General features: G+C 51.6%; 1 protein-coding gene across 1 annotated transcript; it reads right to left on the reverse strand.

Moving 5' to 3' along the window:
* Positions 1 to 525: 525 nt before the first annotated feature.
* On the reverse strand, positions 526 to 25,282 carry SDSL (serine dehydratase like). The gene is made up of 8 exons (XM_032876214.1): positions 25,202 to 25,282; positions 11,591 to 11,784; positions 11,323 to 11,362; positions 10,312 to 10,451; positions 7,258 to 7,346; positions 6,329 to 6,556; positions 1,963 to 2,087; positions 526 to 899 (listed from the first exon to the last, which is right to left on the reverse strand). The coding sequence occupies exons 2-8, from the start codon at positions 11,762 to 11,764 to the stop codon at positions 706 to 708; spliced, it is 990 nt and encodes a 329-aa protein (XP_032732105.1). The 5' UTR covers positions 11,765 to 11,784; positions 25,202 to 25,282; the 3' UTR covers positions 526 to 705.
* Positions 25,283 to 27,074: the final 1,792 nt, after the last annotated feature.

The following is a 27,074-nucleotide window of genomic DNA, read 5'->3' on the forward strand; positions in this document are numbered from 1 at the left end:
CAGGGTCCCATCACCACTAGCCAGCACACGAAGAAGGCTGAGGTCCAAGAAATAGAGCCATATTGAAAATCACTGGGTTTGAGCCTGGCTGGGCCACGTGCCCGCCAGGACAGCGAGTGGGTTTGGTCACCATCCTGTGCCTCAGTTTCCCCATCTTTAGAACAGGGATGATATAATGGTTTCTGCTTCATGGTGCCTTTCCGAACATTAAAGAAGGCGATGAGTGGAAAGGTCTTAGAAGTTTCCGGCACATACAAAGCTCTGGAAAAAGCCAGGTGTTACTGTCCTTGCCCACCCGGGTCTGAGTACAGCTGTGCAGAATGACCCCCTCTCTTCCTGGGCAGGTCCCCCAGGTGAGGGAAGCCCTGCCAGGAGTTCAGCATGACTGGACTGTCTCCAAGGTTTGAATCCTTTGCTTTCTGGTCCCAGCTGTGTGATGGAGAGTCCCTTCATGCAGGGCCAGCCTCAAGGTTGCTGGGGGCCTTCTGTGAGCTCGCAGAGCCAGAAAGATGGGACCAGCTGGAGTCACAACTTCATCTCGGAGTGTTTATTGACTAGGTCTGTGGGGGAGCCAAGGGAAGCATTTCAGGAGGGCTTCCTGTAGGAGGCAGCTGGCATGGAAGCACAGAGCAGCTTCCATGGCCATCCATGAGCACAGAGGCCCCTCAGCCAGCTATGGGGGTGTCCATCCCAGATGAGGAGCCGTCAGCTCTGACCCAGCTGGGCTTTCAGAACCTGCAATGCTCCGCTATCAATGTTGTTGCCTCCACACACAATGACCACGACTGAGGCCAGGGATGGGCGCAGGTGGCCCTCAGCCTGGAGCCTCCCCAGGAGGCCTGAGTAGATGACAGCCAGAGGGGCCCCGCAGGCGGGCTCCACCAACATGCGCTCGTCATCTGCCCGGAGCAGGGGAATGGAGTGCATGAGAAGAGAGAAAGGGAAGAAGAAGCATTTAGTGCTCGGTAGGCTCTGGGCACCGCAAATCCACGAAGCCCACCAGCCAGCCAGCCAGCCAGCTCACAATCCATCATCTGCCTGACCCTCTCTCCATCCATCAATCTGACCACCCATCCCTCCATCCATCCACCTTTCATCTATCTATCCATCCATCCATTCCTTTATCCATCATTTGGCTGTCTGTCTGTCCATCCATCAGTGTATCCATCAATCAACATATCCATCTATCTACCCATCCATTTATCCATCATCCCCTATCCATCATTTGACTGTCTGTCTGTCCATCCATTAGTGTATCCATCAATCAGTGCGTCCATCCATCCATCCATCCGTCCATCCATCCATCCATGCATTCATCCATCCATCCCCTATCCATCACTTGACTGTCTGTCCATCCATCAATGTGTCCATTAATCAATGTGTCCGTCCATACACCCATCCATCCATCCATCCATCCACCCATTATCTACCTTTCCATTCACTCATACATTCACCCATTCATTCGACAAATATTTATGGAGCACCCACTCTCTGCCAGGCCCTATGCTAGGAAGGCCCTGGGGTCACCGCAGTAAAGAGGACATGCCCGGCCTCACCCCCACGGGGCTTGCATCTAGCACTGTAGATGAACAACAACCAGGCAGCTATGAACAGAGGCCATGGGGAGTCTCCAGCCCAGGTGGGATGAGAGTGGAAGATCGGAGAAGGTGCCATTTTGACTGAGTAGCCCTGAGTCACATGAAATCAGCAGGGAACAGGGCCTGGGGTGGGGGTAGGGGGCGTGGCCAGCAGGAAGCAGAGCACATACAAATGTCCGGAGGCTAGAGGCACCACCATGGCCTCTGGCCCTACTCTTCCACAGGTTCAGCCTGCACTTGTCGCATAACTGGTACGCACCCAGCCCTGCGGTATGCACTGAGCATACAGACAAGACAGAACACCCAGAGACCCAGGGTCTTCGGAGGTCCCCGAGCCTGGGGAGGGAGGGCAAGGCTCACTCACCTAGGAACTGCTGCACAGCACTCACAGCCTGGCGGTCCTCCACCACCTCGGAGATGATGTCTAGCTCCTGCGTGCACGCCAGGGCCCTCGCGGCCACGGTCTTGGCACCCAGGCTCTTGGCCACGCTGTGGGAGAGGGCAGGCGGGGCAGGGAGCGCCGGGGTGTGGGGCAGAGCTGGGGACTCCTTGGGCCTCCGCCCTCACAGACCCAGCCCTCTAAGCCTCAGGCCCCCTTCCCATCCTGCAACGGACCAGGGGCTCAGCCTCGCAAAAGCCCAGCACAGCACTGGCACAGAGGCAGTGGCCCCCAAATTGGGCGCCCCATGAGGGACCAACAAAGGCATACCACCCCCTCCAACTCTGTAACCGCGATTGTGGCTGTCCTTGCACAGACCCCAGAAAGCCAAGCATGGAAACGGACTAAGTTGTGTCTTATTCGTTCATAGCTACTTATCATGTCTATACGATAACAATATTTATTGACTATCTACCAGGTGATAGATGCATGTGTTTCCTCTCTTAATCCTCGTAATCCCCCCTTGGAGTTAGAAATGTATGAGCCCCGTTTTCCAAGGGAGGAAACTGAGAGGCTCAGGGAGGTTAGGGAAGTAGCTCAAGGACACACAGCGAGTCTGAATGTAGCACTGTGGATTGAAATCCAGGCAGTCTGGCTCCAGCATCCATGCTGTTTATCTCTGTGCTTGGGATGGCCCACCTGCCAGTTCCTTCCCAAGCCAGGCAGTATTTCAGGCCCGGCAGAACCTTTGGAGAGCCCATCAGAACCGGCCCTGAGCCCCGAGGGGCCCAGAGCCCAGAACTCAGGAGCCAGGCTGCCCGATTTCAAACCTGAGCCCCGCGCTAGCAGGGGGACCTTGTGAAGGTCACTGCACCTCCCCAATCATCAGCTTCCCAAGTCTGAAAATGGAGGTGACGACTGTCCCTTATTTATGAGAGTGCCTTGGGGGTGGAGTTCCAATGGTCCGAGTGCATAGAAGAGAGCCTGATGCATAGTAAGGTTTCGGAAGGGCTGGTGGTGGCTATCACCAGTGCGGTTACTAAGAGCAAAGTCAACAACAATGGCCAGAGAGACACGGGCCCAACTACAGACCCGTCATTAGTGGTCACTGGAAGGGAGAGGGCTGGGGCGGCGGTGGGGCGGGGGCAGGCAGATCTGGGCGAAACTGATAGAGGATGAAGAGGAACAAACTTCCAGCTATAAAATTAATAAGCCACAGGGATGGAAAGTCCATCCCAGGAAAGAGTCAATAACACGGTCGTCACCTCGTGTGGTGACAGCTGGCAACTCCACTCCTGCTGGTGAGACAGCGGGATGCAGAGCTTCCCGGATCGCTACCTGGTAATTACCAAGATGAGTATGATGTTTTAGGTTGACCAGAAACCTCGATTATAAATAAATACGTAAGAACAAAGTCTGGGAGGGGAAAGAGAATTAAGTAGATAAACAGAGGGAGACTGCCAGGAGGGCACCCTCCCTGAAACAGAGGTGTGGGGCCAATCTCCCTGGGGTGAGAGAGCCCGGCCGAAAGGAGGGAAAGGGAGGGGCAGGAACATTCTGGGCAGAGGAAGCAGCATGAGCAGAGGTTGGTGGCAGGAAAGACGTGACCCAGCCAAGGGGCGGGAAGACAGGCCAGCAGCTGGAGTGGGGCTGAGGGGAGTGTGGATCTGGGCCCGAGAGCCTGGGAAAGGCACCCCTTACGCAACCAGGGGGTGGGGGGTTGAAGGGTCCCGTAGGTCAGCAGCGGAGGAAGGACGCCCTGACCTGCCAGGAGACAAAGGACTCGGGGCAACAAGGACACTCAGCAATACCACGTGTAGGGACGCAGCCCAGAGAGATGGACACGTCCTCCACACGCAAAGGTCCCCATAGCCCGAAACCCAGACAGTGCAGCCGCTGAGGGAGGGATAGGCAAGGTGGGGTCCGGCCACATGGGGGAGTAGTATTTGGCCATAAAATGGAATGAAGTGAGGACAACAACACGGATGAAGCTGAGAGACGTGAGGCTGAGTGAGAGAAGCCGGACACAAAAGGCCACGTATCGTATGACTTCATCCAAATGGAAATGTCCCCAACAGGCGAGTCCTTAGGGACAGGCAGTGGAGCAGTAATCACAGGGGGCTGGAGGGGAGGAGGGACTTGGGGACAGGTGATGAAAATGTTCTAAAAGGGGGGCGCCTGGGTGGCTCAGTGGGTTAAGCCTCTGCCTTCGGCTCAGGTCATGATCCCAGGGTCCTGGGATCGAGCCCCGCATCGGGCTCTCTGCTCAACGGGGAGCCTGCTTCCCCCACTTCTCTGCCTGCCTCTCTGCCTACTTGTGATCTGTCTCTCTCTGTCAAATGAATAACTAAAATCTTAAAAAAATAAAAAAGGCAAATGTTCTAAAAGGGATTTTGGTGACGGAGGCACAACTCTGAATATACTTAAAATCACTGAACTCTACCCTCTAAGAGGACGAATTACATGAAACATGAAGTCTATCTCAGTAAAGCTCCAAGCAGAGCCAGGGAATGGAGGAGGGCTGTGACAGCCATCCAGGGGAGCGCTGCTGCCCCGGGGTGGGGACAAGGGCTGGAAAGGAGCTGGATTCCAGTGGGAGAGTGGACAGAATTCCCAGCAAGGTGACTGTCAGGTGGGTCCAGTCAGAGCCCCAGGCTGGAGAGCGGTGGGTGTCCTTTACAAAAATGGTAAATCCACGAACTTTCCTCAGTGCTCCACTGTGCTGGGCTCTGAGGGAGGTACGAGGGACTCAGAGCTGAATAGCCAGTCCCCATCCTCAAGCCCCTCCTTCCCAACTAGGGGCCCAAACCAGCCCATCCACAAGCTCTTTCACAGCTAAGGAGTGACACAGAAGGTCTTCGGGACCTTTGCATATGAGAAGCAACTGCCCAGCTGAGCCCTGGAGCATTTCATCAACATAGGAGGGACTGGTATTTCAGGTGCAAGGGACAGGAAAGGCTCCGAGGTTAGAGGCACAAATAATTTTCAGGGAAAGGCAGCACGGAGACACGGGAGGGTGAGTGGCGTCAGATAGGAGTGGAAACGGTACCAGAAAGACATTAAGGAGACTCGTATGTCCAGACAGAATTCTCCTTGAAGCAAATACTGTTTCTCTAACTGGCCAGCCAGAACCTTGTATACAATAGGTGCTTAATAGAGATGACTTAACAGGCTGTTCTGATTTTAGCCACCTTGCTGTCATACACCGCGATACGGTAAGTTCTAGCACGTAATGGGTGTTTAATAAAATAGGGGCAGTGCTGGTATCTGTAGAGGGTTGAATAGTGTCTCTCCCCAAATCCACGACCATACAGAACCTCAGAATATGATCTAATTTGGAACTAGGTTCTTTGCAGATGGAATTAGAAGATAACGTCACGCTAGATTAAACTGGACCCTAAATTCAATGACTGGCGCCCTTCCAAGCAAAGGACAGACACACAGAGAAGGTTATATGAAAACAGAGGCAGAAGCTGAAGGAGGCCCTAGGGCCTTCCGAGGGAGTGTGGCCCTGCTAGTTCCTTGATGCCACACTTTTAGCTTCCAGGGCTATGAAAGAATGCATTTCTGTTCTTTTAAGCCACTAGTTTGTGGTCATCTTTATGGCAACCTTAGGAAACTAACACAGCATCCGTGAGGATGGTTAGGGTGATGACAATGAAGGATGTTAAGATGACCCAGGGTCTGGAGGCTGGCCACTCTCTATTAGTTAGTTAGTTGGTTCATAAGAACTTTTCCTCAGTTGAATTAAAATCGGTTACATAAGGTAACAAGGAAAAAGTTCTCTAATGATAGTGCAGAAAAAAAATGAAACCATGGTCATGATAGATCACATGAACTAGAAAAATAGAGTTTAGGAAGGATACGATCCCAACTTAAATATATATGGTCAATTCATTCATTCATTTACTTCACAAACATCTGTTGAGCACCTACTATGTGCCAGGCTCGTTTCACTTGTATGTAACTATGCATGCATAAGGGGAAAACAAAGATTAGGAAAACATAACCCATTGTTCATCTTTGGAGGGTGGAATGGAGGGCGCCATTTTGTTTTCTGTTGCTTATGGCTTGCCTACATTTTCTAACTTACCTGCAAAACACTTAAACTGCCTTTGTAATGATACAGACCAATGAAATTTTTTTATCCATTACTGAAACGTAAATGAATCCTATCTTTCATCTACATTTTTAGCATTGCCTTCTGGTATTACTGTGGTTGGAGTCCTAGGGTGAACTTGAGTCTCTTGGGTACTCCCTACCTCCACTGGTAAGACAGCAACACTCCCACCCTCAGCCCCCCAATACATGCATGCCCCCAGCCCCCACACATGCCCCAGCCCACGCCTACCTGGTGATCTCTGGCAGTGTGACTAGCCTGCCTGCCTTGATGGCTGCATTGAAACAGTGGGCCCCTTGGGTCTCCACAGCGATGATGGGCACATGCTGCCAGCCCACTTCTATCAGGCCAGCTGACACCCCAGCCAGGAGCCCTCCACCCCCTACTGCCAGCACCAGGGCCCCCGGTGGGGTTCCCAGTGCTGCCTTTAGCTCTCGCACCAGGCTGGCGTGGCCTTCCCTGGGGGGAGGAGAAAGCAGGGTGAGAAATGCCCCCATTCCCAAAGGCTGACGTATACACAAACTCTCCTCATCACCACCCCAATCCCCATCCACAGCAAGGGGAGCAGAGACCCTGCAACCCTTAGCTCACTCAGCGTTCATCCATTCAATGTACTCATTCACTCATTCTTTCCCCTCCCCCCACCTCCCAGCCATGTTCTCAGATATTATCCCATTTAATCCCCTCCATGATCTTGGAAAGAAGCAGCGTTAATGTGTGTGTTAAGAGGGGATGAGCTTATCAATTGGCATCCAGCAAGTTCTGGGCCTGGGACCCGATGTCTTGGCCATTTACTAGCTGTGTGATCTCGGGCAAGTTCCTTGAGCACTCTGTGCCTGTGGAATGGACATCAAACTCCCACCTCGAGGGCTCTGGGGAGGATCAAATGGATAAATGCGTCCCAAAGCACACTGAATAAGTAGGATTGACTATTGCCATTTCCACTGTACACCCATGTGGAAACTGAGGCCTGGGGAGGAGAGATACTTTGTAGAGTCACAACTCTCAAGTGGCAGAAGCAGGGTCTGAACTCCAGTGTGCCTGCCTTCTGAGCCTCTTCTCCTCTCTAGGCCTCAGTTTCCCCTTCTGTCCAATGGAAGGACCCTAACTCAAGGAGGGTCTGGGCCCTGAGCTCCATGGGGGAGGGGCAACAAACTTACCAGACCAGGGGGTGGTCAAACGGAGGGACGTTCACCCAACCATCCCTCTTGGCCAACTCTTGCGCCTTCAGACTGGCCTCATCCCAGACCTAAAGAGAAGCGAGGGCCTCAGGACCCCCAGGAATCGGACTGCTCTGGAGGCTGGAGCAGAGCCTGAGGTCTCCTGCCTGGCCCCAGGGTCTGATGGGCTGGGGAGAACCCCAAGGACGAGACCAGAGCTGGGGTGGGCCCGGCAGCCTCCTCGGTCAAAGTCGGAGGCTTCCAGTCGGGTAAGTAGATGTCACGTGCTTTCCGCAATCCCAACAGGCCGGCCTGCAGTGGTAGGGGAGGGTGAGCTCCAAGGCCAGCTAAGCAGTTTTTCTGCTTCTAAGCAGCCAATAGGTGAGAAGCCCCCTCAAATCAGAGCCCCAAATAGCAACTTGGTCCCTACAGATGGTGTCCATGAAAACCAGCAATTGCTCAGTGGATGACCTGCCAGTTGAGTTCAAGCAGCCAGAGGCAGCCTGGGTCTTGACAGACCTACGTGGACCACATCAAAGGTGGGTGCACTTTTCTCGTGGGCTTGGCATCTGTGGCAGAAGTCCACGTCCCCTCAGCCCAGTGAAGAGGTCACTTGCAGGGTATTTTCTGGCCAGGGGATTCTGCGGGGCAGTGGGCAGGATAGACTTCAGTGCCAAGGGGCAGGCCCTCTGACCCTCCCTGTGTGTGTCCTCCATGGGAGCCCCGAATGGGGACTGAACCCCAGTTGCCCACAGAGATGACTCCCAGACACACCACTGTGAGCTTTCTTCCCTTCCCTGTCTCATTTCTACGTCCCCACAATCTCTGTAATTACCTCTCAAACTACATGCACCCCATTCCTTGTCTCAGGGTCTGCTTCTGGGGAACCCAAACTAAGACAGGACTTCGGAGGGGCCCCCGCCCTGGCCAATCCCAGCAGAAGCTAAGTGACAAGTAACAGCCCCCCTCCAAGGGATAGAGGGTGACAAGGGGGCTGGAGGTCACCTTCGCCTATCCTCTGGCCCCCAGCAACACCCACGCTGGGCCCAGCCTGTGCCGAGGGACACAGAGAGGACAAAGAGATAGTCTCTGTCCACAAGGAATTGCCCGTTGAACCGAAGAGACGGGCCTCATTCTCTAGAGATATTGAAACAAACATGAGACTCAGAACTATGCAGCCCTTAGTGCCACTCACCGGCTTCCTGCCTCCTGTCCACGGCCTGAGAGCAGGCAGAGTGAGGGCCCACTGTGCCCCTCTCCTGCTCAGACTCTGGCCATGGCTCCCCATTGCCCTACGCCAGCCTCACCTATGAGCCACCCTGTCCGCCGAGGGGACTGTCCCCCTCTCAGGCCTCACCTGTCACCCCTTCTCCCCAGGGGCCAGGCCACAGCAAGTGGAATGCACCAGGCTCACTCCCATTCCAGGCCTTTCCAGGCTCCTTCCTCTGTCCACGACCCTCTCCCCAATGGGAGGACTTATATTTCCCTTTCAAGATAACACAGGGGACCCTTCTTGGGGAGCCTTTCCTGGATCACCTCCCCCAGTCTGAGGCACAGGACCACTGCCCAGTTCTCTCCCCCCTCCCTCCATTAGAATCACACGTCCACGCCCTTTGTCAGGTGACTGCTATTCTTCCCACCAGGGGCCAGAGTCCATTTCCTCACCTCCACTGATGTAGGTCCCAGCCATGTGACTTGCTTTGGCCAGTGGCATGTGGCAGAAGTGTCAGTGTAGCCATTCTGAGCCAAAGCCTCAAAAGGGTCTTTCCTCCCACTCCTCCTGCCATTCACTTGGAGAAGAACACGTCCCAGGTGGCCACCAGTCCAGAGGGATGTGGGGGACATGTATGCAGACCTTAATCCTGCCTGCAGCCTGGCACAGAGCCACCCTGGCCCACTCACAAGCCCACGAGCAAGAGAGATCGGGTTTCTCATAAGCCGCTGCTATCTGGGGGCTGTTTGTTATGCAGCACAATCTAGCAGCAATAGCTGATTAAAGCAATATGTTTTCTCTGTTCTTTGTCAGGGCCGTGTTCTTCCCATCACAACACTTACTGCAATCTCTTATCACCATCTGGTTATCTGTGTGTCTCCCCAACAACACCTGAGCTTCATGAGAATAGAGACAATGTCTTACTAGCTCTATATCCCTAGCTCTAACCTAGTACAGACACATAGTATGAGTTGGAAGGAAGGAAGGAAGAAAGGAAGGAAGGAAGGAAGGAAGGGAGGAAGGAAGAAAAGAAGGGAAGGAGAGAGAAAGGTGTTGAGTGGATAGATGGATGGATGGATGTTGGACAGATGGATGGATGGATGGATGGGATAGATGGACAGATGGATGGATGAGTGGATAAATGCGTGAATGGATGGACAGATAGATGGACAGATGAATGGGAGAGAGGAAGGGAGAGAGGGTGATGGATGGGAGGACAGTTGAATAGATGAAGAAAGAGAAGAAAGAAGGGAGAAAGCAAGGAAGGAAGCTGGACACTACGTATTTGCAGACCAGCTTTTAGTTTTGAATTTTAATTGTTTAAAAAAAAATCTCTTTTCCAGGGAAATTTTTTACTTCCTTCTAGGAAGGTAGAAGGATTACATGTTTGCATCTCTGTTTCTTTGGCAACAAGATGAATCAGCGCTATCCCTGGTGATGGGCACCTTTCATTATTGGAGTGGTCTCAGAATGAGAAATGATGCCACCATCACCTTTCTTTATACTTTTTGTCTCATCAAATGGCAAACATTTTTAAATGAATAATACCAAGTGTTAATGAGGCTATAAGGAGACAAACACACTCCTGGTCTCTGAGCTTCCTGTTTCTCCTGGGTTCATGCAGGGGAAGTCTTCTCAAGGTAGGTAGAGGCAGGAGGTCCCAGGTTTCCATGTACAATATGCCTCGCTCCCACCTCTCAGCTCAGCCAGAAGACTGGGCTCCGGGTATTGCTCATTAAAAAAAGGAAAGAAAAAAGCAGGGAGCTACCCTCTCCTAGGGTTGAGGTGGGGGTAAAGGGAAGAGCCTACCCCAGCTGGCTTCTCCTTCCTGGGGTCCTTACCTTTCCAGTCAGCTGCACCTTAGCCCCCTCCCCCTGCAGCCTCCTCACCACCTGCAGGGAGGTGCCCTCAGGGAGCACAATGGTGGCAGGGATGCCCAGCTTCCGAGCAGCATAAGCAGCTGCAATGCCTGCGTTGCCCCCTGTGGAAGCAACAGAAGGGGGTGCCATTGTTTTAGCCTGTTAACACACCATCTTTCCCCTCCATTTCCCTTTGTGGGTTACTCCTTCCCGGCACTCGTATGCCCCAACTTTGAGTTCTCTTTCTGGTCCCAGAGGTGGGTATGTGATCTAGATGGACTCAATCAGAGAACTCAAGCACCTAACCCATGATTGGTTCAGGGATGAGTACATGAGCCATGCTAGGTGAAAAAGACCAAATGATGGATTGAGGAAAACCAATAAGAAGGGGTTGCTTCCTGTTCACTAGAGCCGACAGGATGATAGGAGGCAGGCCTAGAATTCCTGATGGCCATCTTGCTGCTATGAAGTCTGTGTGAAAATGAAGCTAGTATAGAAAAAAGACAAGTCGGGGCGCCTGGGTGGCTCAGTGGGTTAAAGCCTCTGCCTTCGGCTCAGGTCATGATCCCAGAGTCCTGGGATCGAGCCCCACATCGGGCTCTCTGCTCAGCGGGGAGCCTGCTTCCTCGTCTCTCTCTCTGCCTGCCTCTCTGCCTACTTGTGATCTCTGTCTGTCAAATAAATAAATAAAATCTTTAAAAAAAAATAAAAAAGACAAGTCAAGGGAAGAGAGATACAAAGGAGAGCTCCTGGATCCAGCTATACCTGAAAGCCACTTATTCCAAGAATTTTCATTTCTTGGAGCCTGTATCTTAAACATGTATGGAATGGGTTTCTGTCACTTCGGATATGAGTCCTGAATATGGGAAGAGGGCTAAAAGAAGACACATGAAGTGGTCATCTTGAGGGGGTTGAAACCTGGACATTTACTGCAGCTCCAGCCAGCTCTTCCTCCCCACAACGCAGCCCTGAGGACCCCGCCCTGAGGGTCACCTGAGGAGCACACCAGGTGTCTGCATCCCTTCTTGGCCACCTGGGAAGAGAAGGAATGGGGTTGGGGACTGACCCAGGCAGATGTCATAGGGCCTGTGTGGGATGGAGTTAGTCCCTTCCCAGCCCACCCCAACACTCCTCGCCCCTCATCCAGCCCCAGTACAAGTTTACTTCTCCCCTCCTGCCCTCACCCCTAGCCAGCCAGCATCCATCTCCCCGCTCCTCCTTCCCGAACCATCTCACTCCTCCCCTCCTGCCAATACCTTACCTCCTGGCAGAAATGCCCAATGCCCCGGATCTTGAAGGAGCCAGACGGCTGCACATTCTCACACTTGAGGAAGACAGTCGTGCCTGCCACCTGGGAAAGCGCCCAGCTCTCCAGCAGAGGAGTGACTGTGTGGAAGTGCTCAGGCTTAGTGCAGCCTGTTAGAGAGCTCTCCATTCCAGCAACCACTGGGAGGCCTGCAGGAGATCACAAAGGCCATAGCTCGGGCAGCTCCAGCAAGAGTCCCCTTCCCTGGGGCACGGGGGTGAAGGAGAAGAGCCTCAGCTGGGCTCCTTAGCCTTATCTGGCTACCAAGCTGTGAGACTCCAGGCAAGTATCTGCTCCTCCCCAGGCCTCAGTTTCCCCATCTGGACAAAAAGGTTTGGACTAGGGACTCTTTCATTCTGTAACTATGGCTGCCCACAGGGCTGGGGGTGTAGAACATGGCCAATAATTGGTGATGAATGAATGAGCGTGGGAAAATGCGTTCATTCATTCTTCATTCATTCGTGCATACATGCATGCAAAAAAAACCCTTTACTGAGCACCTACTATGTGCCAGGCTGTTCCATGTTTTGGGGCGCACAAGTCGGAGGCAGCCCCTGCTTTGCCAGAGCTCACATTCTAGTTGGGGAGACAGAATCGCACGATTTCAAACAGGGGTGACGGGGTGGGAGGCAGTGTATTAGCAAACATGGTCAGAAAGGGTCTCTCAAGAGAGAAAAGCTTTTTAAAAACTTGAATTATGGAGAAATTAAACACAGCAAAATATCGAGAACTCTCTAAGGAACCTCTGGTGTAACCCATCACTAGGCTCAGGCAAGTGCTCGTGGCCTGCTTTGTTCCATCCCCACCTGTGCCCACCCCACCTCCCTGTACTATGCTTTTTCCCTCCTTTATCCTTCTTACAATATATTTTCTTCCTATACTACTTCATCTGTAAATACTTCAGCATAGATCTCTAAAAGCAAAGAACTTTTTAAACAATATAACCACATGGTTTCACAACTGTATACATTTGTGCAAATTCACTGAATTCTTATTCAAAGTGAACTAATTTTTTTTTTTAAGAGAAAGAGAAAGAGTGAGCAAGGGTGGAGGGAGAGGGAGAGAGAGAGAATCTTAAGCAGGCTCCACACCCAGCATGGAGCCCAACAGGGACCTCCATCTCACCACCCTGAGATCATGACCTGAGCCAAAATCAAGGATCAGATACTTAACCTACTGAGCCATCCAGGCACACTGAGCTAATTTTATTTTATGGAAATCATATCAGAGATGCTATTAAAAAAATGTCATCACAATACCATTATCAACATCTGAAACTATTAATAATCATCTCTCAATATCATCCACTATCTGGTAATTGCTCACCTTTCCGATCGTCTCGTTAAATGGGACACATGGTTGGTTTTGCAGTCAGTGTTTGGGGTTTCTAACAATTTGAATCAGGATGCAAAATCGGATCTGAGAGTATCGGGTTGGCTGACAGGGCTTTGAATTTTCTCTTTTCATCTGCAAGTTCTCCAAGGGGAATGTTCGAGAGGAGTGACAGCAGGGAGCCCAGGGAAAAGCATTCCTGCAGAGGGAAGAGCAGTTGGAAGCCTTGGAAACCTCCAAGATAGTGTCAACAATCATTCCCAAGCATATGCCCACTGATAGACATCTAAAGGGTCTCACCTTGAGGGAGAAATGAACTCGGGCTATTGCCAGTGCAGGGAGAAGTGATTGGGCACAGGAGGCGAGCAAGAAGAGGTGGGCAGGCCCTTGGGGAACCTTCTTAGCGGTCAGGAGCTGGGATGTTATCCTAATTACGCTTGCAAGGGGAAACCGTCGGGAGGTTTGAAGCAAAGGCACAGTTAGTGAATGACCCCGTGGGAAAAAGCAAGAAACAAAAAGGGAGGAAATGGGAAGTGAGGGAAATAGAGGGGTATTTTTAAGGAGCAAATGCAACCCATCTTTTTTCTCTGGGGCAGAAAAAGCATGGGGCCACGCCCTGCAGTTCCACTACTGGCCAGTAGGAGGAGCGCTGCAGCCTCCCTCACCCTCCAGGGCCCAAGCTGCTTGTTCACCTTTTCTTAGTTCTGGCTATGCCCGCCACCCCACCAGAGGATTCCAGATCTCCTGTCTCTGGATTGGACCCCAGGGCCCTGGTTGGGATAGCCCTGAGGTTCCCCAGGCCCGGCAGAGTCTAAGCCACCCCCACCCAGTTGTATCAGGGCACTGGACATGGCACTGAGGGAGAGAGACCAGTGGGTCACTCAAAGTCAGCATACCTCAGCCTGGGCCTCACCTCGGCTCTGGGCTTAGGGGGCCAGTCAGGGACCAAAGTTAGAAACCAGCTCTGTATTTCTAGCTGTGTGACCCAAACAAGAGTCTCAACTTCTCTGTGCCATCGTCCCTTCTGTTCTATTCTATGTCAGACATCAGCAGAGTTCTCTAGAGGCCCCATCTCTTTGGGGCCTTCTAGCTATGCAGGCCCGCCTACCCTTTCTCCCGCATGTCTATAGGGCACCCGCGAGGTGTAGGCCCTGACCTAGGAACTGGGGATACCAAGGTGAGCAAGACAGACATCTCTTGGAGCTGATGGGGAGATCAGCATTCGACAAATAAGTGTATAGACAAACAACATAATCAAAAATGGTGAAAACTACTACGGAAAGCACACATACAGGGAGTCTTAAAGAGGAGAACTGGGACACTTGTTGTGGATGGAACAGGAAAGGCAGGAAATGACCATTAAAACTGAGACCTGAGGGACGCCTGGGTGGCTCAGTTGGTTAAGTGGCTGCCTTCGGCTCAGGTCATGATCCCAGCGTCCTGGGATCGAGTCCCACATCGGGCTCCTTGCTCAGCGGGGAGCCTGCTTCTCCCTCTGCCTCTGCCTACCACTCTGTCTGCCTGTGCTCACGCTCTCTCTCTCTCTCTCTCTAACAAATAAATAAATAAAATCTTTAAAACTGAGACCTGAAAAATGAGAATGAATTAATCATACAACAAACTAGGAGAAGAGTTTGGGCATCACGGAATCACCATGCGGACACCGTGAGGCCATACAGTGAAGGCATCGACTCTATGCATGACATATAACAATAGCTAATAGTTGTGTGGGACCTACTGCCAGCCAGGCACAGTGCCAAGGACCTCGTATACCATCTTGTATAATCATTACGACAACCTGGAGATAGGTTCACTTATTATCTCCATTTTATAGATAATGACGCTGAGGCCCAGAAAGGTTTAGTAACCTGTCCAAGGCCACGCAGCTGGAAATGGCATGGCCAGGATTCAAACTTAGGCAGTGCACTTTGGCATTTGTGCTCTTAACACCATGCCACACTTTATCTATGAGCTGCTGCTGCTGCTGCTGCTGCTGGTGATGGTGATGGTAGTGGTGGTTAAAGGTATGAGCATCTCCTCTTAACTCCCAGTCGTCCTTAGGAGCCAAATGCCCCTGGCTCAACCCCCGGGTTCTCCCAGCCCTCTGGGTTACACTAAAGGCCCACAGGAAAACAGCAGGCTTGTCAAATGAACAAGCCTCCGAACCTCCTACAGCCTCATCAAGCCCAGGTGCCCATAAGGGCCCAGGCCTCCCAGACTAAGGTCAAGGGCCGAGGTGAGACCGTGGCCTAGTGACACATGGCTCTCACAGCATGTGGCCACCACTGGGGCTGAGGTAGGAGCCCTGGGCCCTCCCTGTTGTGGAGCAGTACAGTGGGAAGCCTGGGGCTTGGGTTCAGGTCCCAGCAAGCATGACCTTGGCCACGTCACCTTTCCTCACTGGGCCTCTCCTGCTGCCTCTATGAATTGGGCCCAAGGACCATCTACTGTTTCTGCCTCTTTGTCCCTCAGGCTTTTCCAGAGGCCACGTGGGTGACACTCCCAGCCAAATCCTTGATGCCAGGGCTGGCAGTGATATGGGAAACAGAGGCAGAAGAAAACCACTAAAATTCCTTACCTACTGACAAGCCCTTGAAACAGACAGAGTGGCTCTCCCCTGGGGACTCAACTGCCCTCACCTTGAGGTTTTGCTAAGGACAATCCTGGCCTGACCGACCCCCTACTCCAACAGGTCCAACCAGGATCCTATAAGTCTACTTTAACAATTCCTTTAGGAAACTTTATCTCTAAACCTCCAAGATAGTGTCAACAATCATTCCCAAGCATATGACCCACTGATAGACAGCTAAAGGGTCTCACAAGAAGATTTTTATTACTGGTAATAAATAACCTTTCTCCCAACAATAGCTAGCCCCTCAAGGTCCTGGAGACCTTGCTTCCAAAATTCCTTAGAGACTGACATCATCCCTAATCCCCTTTGTCCTCACCCACCGCCAAGTCCACCCCTACTCTGCCTCTAAAAACTCTGACTGTAATCTGGTTCGGGGTCCAAGTCCCTATTCCGCTGTGTCGGGTATACTTGGGCCCAAGCTTAAGCTTGTCGAATAAACCTTCATGTGATTGCATTGGTGTTGGCTCCTTGGTGGTCTCTCGGACACGAAAACCTGGGCACAACATTTGGAGGTCCCACCGAGATTTGAGAGACCCCCAGGACCCCGACCTGGAGGGTCCTGCGCCGGCTGGTGAGTGCACTCGTTTTCCTGTTTGCGCGCATACTTTCTGGGAGCTCCAATCTGCATTTTTACCTGTAGGAATTCCAAGCAGTATCTGGGTCGACATTGGCTTCAGCAGACGCGCTGGCGGGCCGTCAACCGGGGGTCTTGGGAGACGTCCCTCGCCCCCGCCTGGAGGACGAAGTCCTCATCTGTGGGGAGAATCGGCTGCCATTGCGGTCAGATCCTCCCTTAACTTACTTTCAGTTTTGTCTTCGCGGCCGCGCCGGATCGTTTGTCTGTGTGAGTGTGTTCTTGTTAACTGTCATAAGTGTATTTGTCTTGCTGTGGACTGAGGGCGTGATGGGACAGACACAGAAGACCCCTCTGTCTCTGATGATTGACCACTTCTCAGATGTCAGGGAGAGAGCTCATAACCCAAGCACAGACGTACAAAAGGGAAAGTTTCAGAATTTCTGCATGTCTGAGTGGCCAGCATTTAATGTTGGATGGCCCCGGGAGGGAACTTTTCAACTGCCCATTATCTTAGAGGTTAAGGCCGTCATCTTCAGAGAAAAACCACACGGCCACCCTGACCAAGTACCTTATATCCTGGTCTGGCAGGACATGATCGAAAATCCTCCCTCCTGGCTTAAACCTTTTCTCCCTCCCAAAGCAGGACCTACATCTGAGATCCTAGCCCTGTGGAACCCAACTCCTAAGTCTGACAAGAAAACAGAGTCCGAGCCAAAGACTCTGTTTTCCCCAGTCCTTCAGGGAACTCCCACGGAGGACCTGATTTTTCCACCGCCCTACCAGGTCCCCCCCACATCTGCCCCTCCAGCAGAAGCATCAGGGGCTGCTGAGGGAGTGCCGCTCCCCCTCCCAGATGGAGGGGTCCCCATGCGTGGGCCAGCAGCAGGGACACGTGGACGGACCCATCGGGCAGCCCCAGCCCCAAACCTGGGACCGGCCGATTCCACTGTCCTTCCCCTCCGTGCCATGGGACCCCCCGATGAAACGGGGGGACAGCCAATGTTATATTGGCCATTCTCTACTAGTGATTTATACAACTGGAGAACCCAATATGCAAAGTTCTCCGATAACCCAAAAGATCTGATTGGTCTTTTGGATACTGTTCTTTTCACCCATCAGCCTACCTGGGATGACTGCCAGCAGCTCTTACAGGTTCTCTTTACCACTGAGGAAAGAGAGCGAATCCAGGTGGAAGCCCGAAAGGCCGTCCTGGGTGACGACAGACAGCCAACCCAGAACCCCGATCTCATATATGCAGCTTTCCCCTTTCACCCCGCTTGGGTCTAAAACTCAGCAGAAGGTAAGGAGAGGCTCCAGGTCTACCGCCAGACTCTAATGGCAGGTCTCAAGGCTGCAGCACGCAAGCCTACCAATCTGGCCAAGGTATATGATGTAAGACAGAGTAAAGATGAAGAGTCCAGAGGCATTTCTAGAAAGGATCATAGAGGCGTTCAGACAGTACACCCCTATGAATCCAGAGGCCCCAGAAACCAGAGCTGCCATTGTTATGGCTTTTGTTAACTAAGCCGCTCCGGACATTAAAAGGAAATTGCAGAGGGTAGAAAGACTAGGAGAAAAGAGCCTACAGGATCTGATAGTGGTGGCAGAAAGAGTCTACAATAACAGAGAGAGCCTAGAGGAACAACAGGCTAAGATAAGTGACCGCTAGACCCGGAACCTGGCTAAGATCCTACTGGCCACAACCACGGATGACCCACATGAAAAACAGAGACGTCTCAAGACGTTGGCTTCAGGAGCAGGTAAGGAGGACGGCCCCCGTCGAGAACGCCCCAAACTGAATAAAAACCAGTGTGTGTATTACAAGGAAGAAGGCCACTGGGTAAAAGATTGCCCCGACAAAAAACCAAAGGCCTCCGCTACTATCCTGGAGGTCGAAGATTTAGACAACTAGGGGGTCGGGGTTCGGCACCCCTCTCCGAACCCAGGGTAACCCTTAAAGTGGAGGGGCAACGATTCTGTGCCCCGGTGTCTACTAGGAATTAAATCGTTGCCCCTCCACTTTAAGGGTTACCCCGGGTTTAATTCCTAGTAGACACCGGGGCACAGCACTCTGTCTTGCTACAACCTCAAGGGAAGTTGACAATAGAACCTCATGGGTACAGGGGGCCACAGGCACTCAACATATTCGTGGATGACCCGAAGAACAGTGGATCTCGGCGTGGGCCAGGTATCCCACTCCTTCATGGTCATCCCTGAGTGCCCCTACCCCTTGTTAGGCCGGGACCTACTTACCAAGATGGGAGCCCAGATTAGTTTCCACCCTAAAGGGGTAAAGGTTCTGGATAAAGAGGGGCACCCGATCCAGGTGCTTGTCATGAACCTAGAGGACGAATATCGTCTTCACCAAGCGCCCCCAGCACCAATGACCGACATTGACTGCTGGTTGCAGGAGTTTCCCCAAGCGTGGGCAGAAACCGGGGGAATGGGACTGGCCCAACATCGGCCGGCGATATACATGGAACTAAAGCCAGGAGCAGATCCAGTCAGGGTCCGCCAATACCCCATGCCTCTCACTGCACGGACAGGGATCACCCCACACATCCGGCGCCTGCTAGACTCGGGCATACTATGGCCTTGTCAGTCGGCATGGAACACTCCCCAGCTGCCGGTGCGAAAGCCACACTCGAATGATTATAGACCGGTCCAGGACTTGAGGGAAGTTAACCAAACGGGTGATGGACGTGCACCCTATGGTCCCAAACCCCTACACTCTCCTCTCCACCTTGCCCCCAGACAAGACTTGGTACACAGTGCTAGACCTTAAAGGATGCCTTTTTCAGCTTGCCCTTGGCCCCAAAGAGCCAAGACCTCTTCGCTTTTGAATGGGCGGACCCGGACAAGGGCATCCATGGCCAACTCACATGGACTGGACTACCGCAAGGATTCAAAAATTCGCCTACCATCCATATGAGGCACTACACGAGGACTTAGGTGAGTTCCATGCCAAGCACCCTGATCTGACTCTATTACAATATGTAGATGATATCCTGTTGGCAGCAGAAGACCAGGAAACATGCCTACAAGGCACCAAGGATTTGCTCCAAACGAGAGCAACTCTGGGATGCCGGGCTTCAGCTAAGAAAGCCCAGATCTGCAGAACGGAGGTGAGCTCCCTGGGGTACAAACTGAGAGATGGACAAAGGTGGTTAACGGATGCACGGAAGGAGACCGTCATGAGGGTCCCGCAGCCACGAAACATCCTCCAGGTGCATGAATTCTTGGGGTCGGCTGGGTTCTGCCGGGTGTGGATCCCTGGTTTCGCTGACATAGCCAGGCCCCTCTACGAGGCCACAAAACAAAGACAGGACTTTGTGTGGACTGAGGCCATGAACAAAGCCTTCAATGACCTTAAACAAGCCCTGCTTTCGGCCCCGGCACTCGGGCTGCCCGATCTGACTAAGCCCTTCCACCTTTACAGGGATGAAAAGGAAGGGGTGGCGAAGGTAGTCCTAATTCAGTATATAGGCCCCTGGAAGAGGCCGGTGGCCTACCTCTCAAAGAAATTAGATGCCGTGGCCACTGGATGGCCTCCATGCTTAAAAATTATTGCTGCAGTGGCCACCATGGTTAAAGATGCAGATAAGCTGGCTATGGGGCAGGAACTATACGTCACTACCCCATATGCCATTGAAAGGGGTACTCAAACAACCCCCAGACTGATGGATCAGCAATGCCCGCTTGACCCATAACCAGGGCTTGCTTTTGAACCCTACCAGAATTTTGTTCCAGGCGCCAACAGCCTTAAACCCAGTGACACTGCTCCCTAACCCTGACTGGGAACCGCCCCCCCCAACATGACTACCAAGAAATCCTGGCTCAGGTGCACGGAGTCAGAGCCGATCTCCAGGACCAACCACTGCTGAATGCAGATGACACCTGGTATACAACGGCAGTAGCTTTGTCTGGGAAGGAATCAGGTATGCAGGGGCAGCTGTGACCACAGAGACAGAGACTGTCTGGGCAGAACCGTTAGCAGCTGGTACATCTGGCCAACGTGCAGAACTGATTGCGCTAACCAAGGCGCTAACAATGGGAGCAGGCAAGCGGATAAACATCTATACTGATAGCAGGTACACCTTTGCCACGGCCCACATCCACAGAGCCATTTATAGAGAAAGAGAGCTCTTAACAGCAGAAGGAAAGACTGTTAAAAACAAGGCAGAAATCCTTGAGTTCCTAAGGTCCCTCTGGCTGCCTAAGGCACTGGCCATTATCCATTGCCCGGGACACCAAAAAGCAGACACACCAGTGGCCAGGGGAAACAGGCTGGCCAACTTAAAGGCAAAAGAGTCAGCTCTTTTGGTGGACCATGTCTTAGTGACCACACTGCCTGATCCGGGAGCACCGAGCTTGCCAGACAACCCCAACTACACTGACACAGACTTACAATGGATCAGGCATCTGCCCATGACACAATGCTTACATGGCTGGAGGAGAGCTGCAGATAGCAGCATAATCCTACCAGAGGAACTGGGACCGCAAGTCCTATCCAAAATGCATAGGAGCACCCACATGGGAACAAAAAAAAAAATGGAAGACTTGGTGGGACATGCAAAGATCACCATCAAAGACTCCTGATCTAAGATCGAAACAGATTGTGGCAAGCTGCCACGCATGCCAGTTAACTAATGCCACCGCCCATGGATCTAACCCGGGCACCCGGCTCAGGGGGGACCGCCCAGGAGCCTGCTGAGAAGTGGACTTCACTGAGGTAAAACCTGGAAAATACAGGTACAGGTATTTACTAGTGTTTGTAGATACTTTTTCAGGATGGACAGAGGCATTTCCCACCAAACATGAAGCAGCGCAGACCGTGATCAAGAAACTGCTGGAAGAGGGGCGCCTGGGGGGCTCAGTGGGTTAAAGCCTCTGCTTTCGGCTCAGGTCATGATCCCAGGGTCCTGGGATCGAGCCCTGCAACGGCTCTCTGCTCAGCGGGGAGCCTGCTTCTTCCTCTCTCTCTGCCTGCTTCTCTGCCTACTTGTGATCTCTCTGTGTCAAATAAATAAATAAAATCTTTAAAAAAAAAAAAAGAAACTGCTGGAAGACATCTTACTGAGGTATGGTTTTCCCATTAAGATTGGATCAGATAACGGACCAGGATTCGTCTCTAAGCTAACACAAGGAGTGGCACTAGTAGTTGGGGCAGATTGGAAATTACATTGTGCATACAGGCCCCAAAGCTCAGGACAGGTAGAGAGGATGAACAGAACATTAAAGGAGACCTTAACTAAATTAGCCCTAGAGACTGGCGGGGATTGGGTGACTCTTCCCCCCTTCGCCCTATATAGGGTACGAAACTCCCCATAAATAAGATGGGACTTACCCCCTACAAGATCATGTTCGGTACTCCCCCACCTATTATTCCCAATTTAAAACCTGAGGTGCTTGCTGAGTTTGATGATCACCAACTCCTTTTCTCCCTCCAAATGTTACAACGAACCCATGAACAGGTGTGGCCTAAGCTGAGGGCCCTCTACGAGACTGGGCCACCCCCAGACCCTCATCGATATCGACCGGGTGACTGGGTGTACGTTCAGAGACACCAGACACTCCATCTGCACTGGAAGGGACCCTACATCGTGATCCTGACCACGCCCACCACTCTCAAGGTCGACGGGATTACTCCCTGGGTCCGCTACACCCATGTCCAGCCAGCTGACCCACACGCTGCTCTCAAGGACTTTGTTCCAGAATGGAAATTGCAGCCCGACAAGGACAATCCCTTAAAGCTAAGACTGTGCCATTCTCACTTACCCCACTAATGTTGCTTATGCCATGTCCCCCTCATGCCAGGGCCAATCCCCACCAACCACTTAACCTAACATGACAGGTAATACGTGTTTCTAATGCAGAGGTTGTATATTCCCTTTCAAAAATTGCCCCACAACAGGCTTGGTTCCCTGACCTTACTCTCGATCTAACAAAACTACTTGGGGACACCCATCTCCACGGATTAAGAAGCCAACTATACAAATGACATTTTTATGTTTGCCCGGGACACCTTACAGGAAACCAGGCAAGGCAGTGTGGAGGCCCCTCCCACTTTTACTGTGCCAGCTGGAGCTGTGTCCCCACCTGCAAATTTGGTGGACAGCTCCCTACAAAGATGATTTAATTACTCTTAAAAGAAACCGCACATTGCAGAACTCTGAAACCAATAATCTGATCACCCTAAAATTCACAGAACCCGGCAAACTAGATGCAAGATGGCAGGTAGGACTTACTTGGGGCTTAAGAATCTATGACGTAGTAAGACTCGGTTCCCAGGACCCGGGAAAACTATTCATCTTGAGACTCTCAGCCCAGAATAATCAGGTTAACCTAGGCCCAAACCCTGTGCTAGCACCTCCTCCCCCCAAACCTCAGACAACCCCTATCTCCCCACCGCCCACTCCTGTACCTACCATGCCATCTGCATCCAATAACACCCCTGACGCAGACACAATCACTCCCATCCTGGCCTCCTTCCCACAAGATCCTCCCTTCCTCAGCCCCTCTCAGCACCCACTTTGGGACCTGATGCTCCAAGCTTACAGGTTCCTCAATGCAACCAAGCCCAATCTTACCCAATCTTGCTGGCTCTGCTATGACATCCAGCCTCCCTTCTATGAGGGAATCGCAATGTTGGGTCAGTACAACATAACCTCCAGCCCTAATGCCTGTAGATGGCATCAAAAGACTCAAGGACTCACTTTACAATCAGTGTTAGGTCAGGAACTCTGTATAGGCTCCCCCTCACCCCAATACCGTTCCCTATGTAATGAGACAAGACCTATATCTAACTTAGACTACCACCTACCTCCTCCAGACGGTTGGTGGGCATGTTCTACAGGCCTTACCCCTGTTTTCATGGTCAGATTCTACAGACAAAGGGTTTCTGTGTGTTAGTTCAGCTACTTCCTAAAATTATCTACCACTCAGATGAGCAGGTACTTCTGTGGTTCGATGCAGATACCCACAGACAGGATAAAAGAGAGCCCATCTCGGCTATCACCATCGCCACGCTATTGGGAATGGGGTTAGCAGGTACAGGGACAGGTATTGCTTCACTAGCCGTACAGAACTCCCACTATAACAGTCTCAGGACAGCCATCGATCTGGACATAGAATGGATAGAGACCTCTATTTCCCACCCCCAAGACTCCCTAACATCTTTGTCTGAGGTTGTCCTTCAAAACAGGAGAGGACTAGATTTAATCTTCTTACAACAAGGGGGGTTATGTGCTGCCTTAAACGAGGGATGTTGCTTCTTCACTGACCACTCAGGAATAGTCCGAGAATCTTTGGCAAAAGTCAGAGAAGGTTTGGCTAGATGCAAACGGGGACGGGAACAGCAGCAAGGTTGGTTTGAATCATGGTTCAATCATTCCCAACAGTTAACTACCTTGCTGTCCACCTTAACCGGACCCCTCATTATCCTCCTCCTCCTCCTTACCTTCGGGCCCTGCATTATCAATAGATTAGTTACTTTTGTCAAAGACAGAGTCGGTGCGGTTCAACTCATGGTACTCAGACAGCAATACCAACCACTGGACTTTGTTACTGAGGCCAGCTGGGACCCATGATTGGGTCCTACCTTAGGTTCCTCTGAGAGGGGGAAATGTGGAGGCCAAGAAAAACAAGGCTGTATCCACCTCGAGTCCAGCTCTGGCATAAGTGCAGCCATCTTGACGTTCCAGATTGTCACAAAATATTTCTTGGGTTCTGACCTACTCAAGTTAGCATTTTAAACCGTCCGTCTCTCCTTTAATGATTGATTTAAACTCCTGGACTGGAAAAGGGTTTTTTTGTCAAATAGCAAAAAAACCTATTTGAGCTTCATTTTCTTTTTGTTACACTAATCATGTTTTGCTATTTTCTCCCATGTCTCCTCACTGGACTTTGACTCCTTTGCTGTCATAACTTCCACAGATGATCCTTTCCACCTGGGAAGATCACCTAAGCATTCTCCCCTGGACTCAGCTGCCTCTGTCTTTCGTAACTTCCCTACACACTCCCCAACTGACCAGTGTTGACCCGAGTAGGTAGGGACAACTCTACGTCCCTATTCAGCAGGAAAAGTTACAGAAGATGAGACCTTCCACCTTCAACAACCTTAAAGATTTAAGGGTCAAGATTGTTCAGGGGGGAATGATGTGGGAAACAGGCAGAAGAAAACCACTAAAATTCCTTACCTACTGACAAGCCCTTGAAACAGACAGAGTGGCTCTCCCCTGGGGACTCAACTGCCCTCACCTTGAGGTTTTGCTAAGGACAATCCTGGCCTGACCGACCCCCTACTCCAACAGGTCCAACCAGGATCCTATAAGTCTACTTTAACAATTCCTTTAGGAAACTTTATCTCTAAACCTCCAAGATAGTGTCAACAATCATTCCCAAGCATATGACCCACTGATAGACAGCTAAAGGGTCTCATGAGAAGATTTTTATTACTGGTAATAAATAACCTTTCTCCCAACAATAGCTAGCCCCTCAAGGTCCTGGAGACCTTGCTTCCAAAATTCCTTAGAGACTGACATCATCCCTAATCCCCTTTGTCCTTACCCACTGCCAAGTCCACCCCTACTCTGCCTTTTAAAACTCTGACTGTAATCTGGTTCGGGGTCCAAGTCCCTATTCCGCTGTGTCGGGTATACTTGGGCCCAAGCTTAAGCTTGACGAATAAACCCTCATGTGATTGCATCGGTGTTGGCTCCTTGGTGGTCTCTCGGACACGAAAACTTGGGCACAACAGCAGAGTGCCCAGTCCTGCCCCGCTGGCAAGCGGGACCTGCTGCCCAGCCATCAGAGCCTTCTTGGCACCCAGCCTTCTTCTCCAGGGCACAGACCACAGAGCACCCTGAGTTAAATCACTGTTCCTGGGAAGGTTTTGCACCCATACCCTTCACTTTTTGTCCGCTCACCCTGAACCTTGCCCCAGAAGCTTCCAGATGGCCCTACACTCACATTCACACATGCACACAGATCCCTAGAGGCACCACTTGGCCCCAGCCCCTCTTACCTGACTGCCTAGCAGTCTCCAGACCAAGCTTGGCTCCAGCCGGCAGCCCACCAGCCTGCCTGGGCACCAGCTCTTCCCAGCTTCCCCCAACTTCCTGTGGTCTTGGCCCCTCCTCCCGTGTTAAAGGGACAGCTCCACACTGTCCCACTGTGAAAGGGGACGAGACAAATTTCACTGCCTCCCTGTGCGCTGTCCATGGTCCCATTTGACAGACGAAGAACCAGGCTCAGAGAGGAAGACTTACTTGGCCAAGGCCACTCAGCCAGCAAGAGCCACACTGGACCACCTCTTCCGTGACACAGACATGCCCAGATCTTCTTACTCCGGGTCCACGGCTTGCCCTGAGAGTCAAGTCATCACCCCTGACCACTGTCAGGGTCAGTTTAGGGCAAAAGCCCAAAGAAACAATGGTTACCTGCCACCTGAGAAAACATAGTTTTTTCTGAAGCACCTTCTCACCTCTAATATTTTACACCCAACAAAGGAATTCAAACAGTCATTTATGGTTCAGATGAATGCCTCTGGCCATTCGTTTGCTCAACAAATATTTACTGAACACCTACTATGTGTCAAGTCCTGGGAACTTTAGCCTCCGACAATGCAGCATGTCCCCTCTTCTCATGAAGTCCCAACGGGTCACCAGAGAGCCGTTGCAATCAGTGTTCCCAGATGCGGTCAGGCAGGGGTGGGGCAGGGCTCTGGACAGTCAGAGCGGGGAACTTACCTGGCCCCAGAGGGCTGGGAAAGCCTCTTGGAGGAAAGCAGGTTTAGGGCTGGAGATGTGGGCAAGGGCCAGAGTCCACAGGGATGTCTGTGCCATTCCAGAGTCTGGACCTCACCCAGGAATACTAGGGAGCCATAGAATGCTAGAGACAGAGGAATAACATGATCAGATTTACATTGTCTCCATCTCACTGGGTGAAACTGACCTAGTCATATCCATCTCGGAGCCTCAGTTTCCTTATATAAAAAATGGGAGGTGAGCTCCAGGAAGGACTTGGCAGGCAAAATATTCCTTGCCCTTCTAGGACCGAGTGTGACCTCCCCAAGCTTGATGATTCACTTCTGACTGCTTGGAGTAAAGTTGAGCTGCTTGGCCATGATCCTTGATGAGGACTCTGGCAGCTTCATTGTCATCTTCCCATTAAACATATACTCATCTTTGTCTGGTATCCTCCTGAACTGGGGACAGACCCATGGCTAAACCCAGTCTGTATCCTGAGGTGGCCTCTGGACTAGAGGGGAGAGGAAGCCATCCAATTCAGTGACAATTTTACCACCTCCAGGAAGACAGAGAACAGCAGGTCCTCATAGGGCAGCTGGGTCTGGGTGAAATGAGGGCGGGCTTCCTGGAAGAGTGGGGCCTTAGCACACAACTCAGACTTGGACGAGAAACATGACAGTCCTTGAACAACATGGCTTTGAACTGCGCTGGTCCATTTATATGTGGACTTTTTCCAGCACAGGACTGTAAGCATATTTTCTCTTCCTTACAATTTTCTCAATAATATTTTCTTTTCTCCAGCTTACTTTATTGTAAGAAATCAGTATAGAGTACGTATAGCCCACAAAATGCATGTTAACCAACTTTCTGTTATTGATAAGGTTTCTGGCCAGCAATGGGCTTTTGGGAATTAGGTTTTGAGGGAGTCTCTGGTAGAGTTAATGTGAGAACCAAACGAGTTAATATATGTAAACTATTTAGAACAGTAGAAAGTGGGGCACCTGGGTGGCTCAGTGGGTTGAGCCTCTGCCTTTAGCTTGGGTCGTGGTCTCGGGGTCTTGGGATCGAGCCACGCAATGGGCTCTCTACTCAGCGGAGAGCCTGCTTCCCCCTCTCTCTCTGCCTGCCTCTCTGCCTACTTGTGATCCC

The sequence above is a fragment of the Lontra canadensis genome, unplaced genomic scaffold (assembly GCF_010015895.1).
Source record: "Lontra canadensis isolate GAN:19392208 unplaced genomic scaffold, GSC_riverotter_1.0 scaffold58, whole genome shotgun sequence".
Taxonomy (NCBI): domain Eukaryota; kingdom Metazoa; phylum Chordata; class Mammalia; order Carnivora; family Mustelidae; genus Lontra; species Lontra canadensis.